Source organism: the organism of the source record quoted next, unplaced genomic scaffold (assembly GCF_019419815.1).
Source record: "Pyrus x bretschneideri cultivar Hongxiangsu unplaced genomic scaffold, Pyrus_bretschneideri_v1 Contig43, whole genome shotgun sequence".
Classification (NCBI taxonomy): domain Eukaryota; kingdom Viridiplantae; phylum Streptophyta; class Magnoliopsida; order Rosales; family Rosaceae; genus Pyrus; species Pyrus x bretschneideri.
Genome location: NW_025999757.1, coordinates 2,085,001 through 2,091,213, shown reverse-complemented (window position 1 = coordinate 2,091,213; position 6,213 = coordinate 2,085,001). Strand labels below are relative to the sequence as shown.

Genomic DNA, 6,213 nt, shown 5'->3' with positions numbered 1-6,213 from the left:
AATTTGAAAATTAGGAGAACCTTTTTTCCTAATAGTCCACCATTAAAAAGACCCAAAAAAAATTTATGTTAATAATACTTTTGGTAAATTTAGGATAATATTAAAATTGTGGGGGTTGGGGAAAGGCATAAATTGGGGGTTGTTAGGGTTTGGACAGATGGAGTGGTCGGAGTTTTCTAGTGCTGGAATTGAAAAAAAAAAATTTTTTGCTCTTTTTTATTTGAGCATAGAAAGAAACTTGTTGGCCACATTCAGAATTTCAAAATTAAAAATAATAAGTTGAGTGTAGAAGGAAGATAAATGGGTTTGAATAAAATTTTCCTGAAACAGCTCAATCAAATTTTCTACTATATATATTACATGAATAATAATCAGTAGAGGTAAGTTTTCCCTGCAGATTAATATTGGCCCAGTCAAATCTCATGTGGTGAGACCACTAGTGATTATAATTAAAAAGCAACACCTATTTACTTTGTGCTTAATTTATTGATTATAACATTCATTCAACAATGAGTTGCCCAATCCAGTAGTGACTTATAACCAATGGTACTAGATGAATCAAATACCCGTAGGTTACGTACCCTCATCTCTTTTGTTCTTGCATTAGTGGGTGTGGAAGAGAAACGCTAGAACCATGCAACAGATCAAGCTACACCACTTTGGCCTACATGCTCATCTCATCTTCTCTTTCTCAAGATCTCTCGCTCTCTTTTTTCTTACTTTTTAACTCTCATCGACTACATCGGCAATTGTGGCTGCTCCATCCTTCTTGCAAACCCCTGCCATATGCTATAAACTATGATGACTGCATTCATCGTAGATTTGCAAATCTTTTGACACACTCGACGAATCAACGTTCTTCCAACAATCAAAGGCATAATGATCCAAGAGAAGAAAACAAGTCGCTCATCAAGCACGCTTGGAAAGAAGATGGAGACTAAAGAGACTGAAGAAAGAGAGCCAGTGAGTAGAGCAATATGACTGGACATTCGAGAGTAGAATATGGTAGTGCAGTTACGGCGTGATTTTATGTTAGCTGCAAATGCAAAGCAGTAGACTAATGTTGTCGACAAAAATATCCACATGACTCTTGGGTGTGTGTCGAATGGGGAGACGTTTGCACCTTGACATTTCACTTGAAGGACGCCGATTAGCAGTGGATTCAGAAATGCAAAGATGGCATGCCATGGCATTGAGGAAATGAACCCTTGCAACCTACAGAATGAAATAAAATAAAACGTCATGCAAACTAACTCATCTAAAGAAGTGCAATTATGTTAAACAATATCTTTTACTCTTCATGAAGAGTGGGCTTTCATAACTCTCTGCCAAATCAAGTGATGATCACTTAGTATAAGCTTTTAGGTATAAGAAAAAAAAGTCTAAAGCTTTGGGAGCTGTTACTTCTTATCCAAAAAATCATCATATATACTCATCCATTACGAAATGGTAAGGCTAGGAAGTCTAAATTTGTAAACTAAATGATGTGTCAACAATAAGAAATAAGCATGTTAATCAACACTTAACTAATAATCTAATTATTAACTTTCATGTCACTTTGAAGAATGCAAGAATAACCTTTGGAGTGGCTATAATAGCTACCGAAACTGTAATTAGGTCTCGTTTGGTATAAATTATTGAATTAGAATGGATAACCATCTAAGTTCAGATTATATAGAAGGTAGAGGATACTGATTTTTCATTTTCAGGGGATTAGAAGAGAAGCAGACATGAATGAAACTTCTCCTTTCTAATTCTTCCGTTTTAGGGAGGACTGAAATGGTTCTTGATAAGTAATATCTTCTACCTCCAGGTTAGTCACAATGTTCTCAATTCGTTCTTTCAACATATATAATTTGAAAAGCTCTTAGGAATATGATTATTCAATATTAAACCATACCTTAAACATGAACATCACATGATAAGAACTCATAATGACCCAAAGAAGGTCGAGCTACTTACACAAGTCGGGCAGAAGTGGAAAATGGCCAGCCTTCAATGATCGATGCCCTAATTTAAAGATATATAAAATAATACATATCGGCGGCCATGTACACTAGGTTACAGTTTACTCAAAATCCGGTCATCAAACACCTTAAGTATAACGATATCATTTAAGCGAGCGTGCCTTTACCGCTATTATTTGAGCGATCATGCCATTACAAGTCAAACCAAATCTAATCCTCCATTATCAGTTATCTATCTATCTCTCTGTCTGTCTGTCTATCTATCTATCTATATGTAATCTACCCTATTTATACGTACGTGTGTGTGTGTGTCTGTGTGTGTATTCTATATAAGTAGAAGTAGAAGTATACGTACTGTGGGCATATGTTTGTTGCTGAAGTTGGTCTCATTGTGATCAATTGTAAACATAAAAATATAGAAGCAGAAACAGCAGTAATATGAAGAAAGTACAACCTCTTATTTTTTATTTTCCTTCTGAGCTTGATATGATTCCATTTGGAGACCTTATTGCTGCTGCTGCTAGATCTCCAAACCGCAAAGTCAGCATGGTGCTCTCTGCTCTCCATATGTAAGCAATTTCTCTGCTCTCCATATTTAAAGGAGGAAGGCAGTCTTTCTATTTATAACTGCCTAATTAATGAAGCAGTTGGTTAGTTGAAAAATATAATTAAATATGTCGGTGACTTTTAACTGATGGAGTACTGACTTGATGGATCAGTGGATATATATCAATCTGAGATCAACAAATTAACATGGTAGATAATTTTTTTTTTGGGTGAAAAAACAAGGTAGATAGGTAATAGTGTACTATTTCTATATGGAGTATTCATCCCTAGCTAGATAGAGACAATTTACAAGCTTGGAAGAAAAGGACTCACGTACATGTTCTGCATAATTTACACCAGATAAGAACAAAATTAATGGAGGGACTGCCTGATATGTGCGCTCTTGTGTAAATATGCCCAAAGAAAATATGGCATCACCGTTTTTCATTTAGTGGTCATTCTCTTCAATCCTGTACATTCCAGATCAAACCCTCTCTCCTTCTAGCTTAGAGTTGTATTATAATCCCAAATCAAAGCAGCTTTTGCAGTTGCCGCCTTGCTTGTAATCAAAGTTTAAATCATAATAATTAATAACGAATTCAGAAAGATGTAGTATACATTTCAATCACATATTCACCAATTAACAATTCAGTTGACGTGTAATTTTGTGACATATATGTACCATAATTTTAGGCTTGTTTTCAAAGCTTGATTGTCAATGAAAAAAAATTAACCAAAATCGAAAATATAGTTAGTTCTTAGAAGCATTAGCTTCTTGTTCATCCTTACATGTCTACACATTTTGTCTATCTTTCCACACACGTATCGGTGAGTGTACTAGCAAACATAATGAACATTACATTGATTTAATTATAAGAATTATATTGCTGACAAGTGAAAATTAAATGGTGAAGTCTAGGGTTTCAAGCAAAATCTGTTAACTTTTTGTGTAGTGCATGCATGCCTGATGATCCAGAGGGATTGATGGACACTTCCGAGTTTACTTTTTGTTAAAATTAAACACTTTAAGTATTAATATTTGATGTAGGCTTCTTTATTACTACATCACAATGTAATTCCTAGCTATACCCCTCACAAAAATTACCATAAACAAATATGTAATTTTGTGTAAATTTCGTGTGTAGTTTAAAAATATATGATCAATCCAGAAATGCCTTTAGGAACATCAGTAGTGCACATATATTATTTGATACAGCTGTTAAAACACAAAAAAAGAAAAGAAAGTTAAATGTTATATATATTATATAAACTACTAGTAGTGCACGCGTTCAAGCCTGCATACTTTTCTTTTTTTGGTGGTTATTGAATTCTTAGGTATTATTTACCTCTTTTTGAACTCAAATGTACTTTCCGGCCGTATAATAATTGCAATCTTTCTTCAGAGTATGATGGCAATAGCCTCCTTTGCTGCTGGCTAAGGTTTCTCTGGCACTACTTTTTTGATCAGATAAATCCCCCACCAGATATCCTCCACCATTTAGACTTCAAAGCAAAAACCACTGATGATTAAAAGCAAAAGCAAGTTGCCTTTTCTTCGTCTATGTCTAGCACTATCAGCTTAATATATTGCCATGCATATTTCTTTCTTCAATAACTTTATATATGCACGAAAGATATGGAATGTCGTTGAAAGATCCCTTTCCATTATTGTTGTGAAATTAGTTGAAAACGCAAAGATATGTACATGATAGAAAATTCCTCAAAAAAAAGGATATTCACGTTCTAAGAAAAGTATGGCACCTTGCAATTGCATTGTAACTCACTTGAAAAGTGCGCTAGTCAAATCTGATGAGGGGGTCACCCAGACCTTCATATCCGAGGAACTTCAAGTTCCCTTGATATAGCTTTTAGTTTTTATTCTTTTAAAACTGAAAATAAGAAATTTGTCTATTAATTACTTTTAATTTTCAAATTTTTTTTTAATGAAAATTTGAAAACCAAAAGTTAAAAACTAAAAACCGAAAGTCAAAATTTGAAAACTTAAAAATAAAAAAGAAAAAGAAAAAAAGTAGCACTTAATATGTGATTTTCAATTTTTAACTTTTGGTTTTATTTATTTATTTATTTATTTTATTTATTTAATTGCAAGTAGCTACCAAATAGTTTTCAGCAAATAAGTTGTCAGTTAAAGAAAAGAAAGAGAAAACTGAATTTATAGTGCATATATACAAGATGGAGATATGGATAGAGTTTTCACCAAGTTCCACAAGATCAATACATTGCTGCTGAATTACATGCATTCTGAGGTTCTTTTTTTCTTTCTTTTGTTTAGTAACGAATGAGTTGAATATTAAAGTGGATTCCGGATCCTCTTTATAAGGATCATAGGGATCCTCACATTCTATTCGTTTATCATACATCGTATGGTTTGAAATTATTTCGAATTTTTTTATTTAAAATTAAACACAAACAATATCTAACAAAAGATGACTGTACGATATACAATGAACAGATAAAATGTAAGGATGAATCCTCACAATGAATCCGGAAAGGATCCTCACCTTATTAAAGTGACTCTTATACACATTATAGAATAGTATTTACACAAAAAGCTATATACACAGACCTAACAGAGCATCCACCTGTAGAAACTCTGAATCCAAGAACCAGAGTCGCTATAGGAGGAGGGAAAGGGTAATGCTAGGGAGATTAAATTTGTAGACCAAATTTTATGAACTAAATGACATGAAAATTAATGATTGAATTACTAAGTGTTGATTAACGTGCTTAATTTTTATTGATGACACGTCATTTAGTTTGTAAATTTAGTCTTTAATCTCCTTAGCATTACCCGGACAAAAAAGAAGAAAAACTTCTACTTTTCTTCCTTCCCTTCCTCCACTCCCTCTTTTGTGGTGACTATATTGAAGTTCCCCGCACTTAATTTTGTTCATTTTTCAATCCCATCCTTCTTCCAAAGTTATCCCTTTATATTTATTAATTCAATAACTCTAAATCTAATGTCGGGCCTATGAATTTGGTATCGAGCCTAATCAAGATTTTGCCCATAGTTTACAATTGTTTCTTGACTACATGTTGGTGGCCTGATTGCGACGCTCGTGCATGTGATGACGTTGATCCTCATCTCTTAGAGTTTGGATTTTGTGGAGTAAAAAATAATCAAGAAAATTATGAAGGCGACACGTGGACTTTTAGGTTAAAATGACAAAATTACCTTTGAGGCACATCGAGATTCCCACATGCATACAACAGATAATAACAGCTCAATTAAGGAAGAGTCAAAGATGATCAAAATGATATTTATTCAAATCCCTCTCATCACTCCTCATCAAATCCTTATTCAAAAGGTAACTCCCAAATTTTCTATTTAATTTAGGATTAATTGCCATGTTAATTGCAAGATATTACTTCACATAATATCTTGCAATTATTCACACAATTTCACCATATATGGCCGGCCACTATTCTCCAAATAGGACCGGCCACTCCCCTATAAATAGCCTTATTCTTCCACTAAAAAGTTAAGTCATTTGCTACTCACAAACTTCTAAATACATTCTTTTCAGAATTCTAACTTTGACATTAGAGATTCTTCGGTCAATGCCCCCCCAATTCATCATAGGCGTGTGAGGATTTTGGCCTTCATCTTAGGTGTTATTATTTTGCAGGTGCATTTTCATCAAAGAAAAAGGTAGCGGAAATTTGCATCCAAGTGTTA

The 6,213-nt window shown here is 33.7% G+C and overlaps 1 protein-coding gene across 1 annotated transcript; it reads right to left on the bottom strand.

Moving 5' to 3' along the window:
* Positions 1–335: 335 nt before the first annotated feature.
* Positions 336–2,543, bottom strand: LOC125469489. Its single transcript, XM_048566869.1, has 2 exons — positions 2,422–2,543; positions 336–1,215 (listed from the first exon to the last, which is right to left on the bottom strand). The coding sequence occupies exons 1-2, from the start codon at positions 2,532–2,534 to the stop codon at positions 738–740; spliced, it is 591 nt and encodes a 196-aa protein (XP_048422826.1). The 5' UTR covers positions 2,535–2,543; the 3' UTR covers positions 336–737.
* Between the last annotated feature and the right edge of the window lie 3,670 nt (positions 2,544–6,213).

Excerpts from the sequence above, each read along its gene's own strand:
- LOC125469489 (XM_048566869.1), bottom strand. The coding sequence starts at position 2,534 with ATGGAGAGCAGAGAGCACCATGCTGACTTTGCGGTTTGGAGATCTAGC. Across the intron at positions 1,216-2,421 it reads AGGAAAATAAAAAATAAGAG|GTTGCAAGGGTTCATTTCCT; the intron begins GTTGTACTTTCT and ends TTCATTCTGTAG.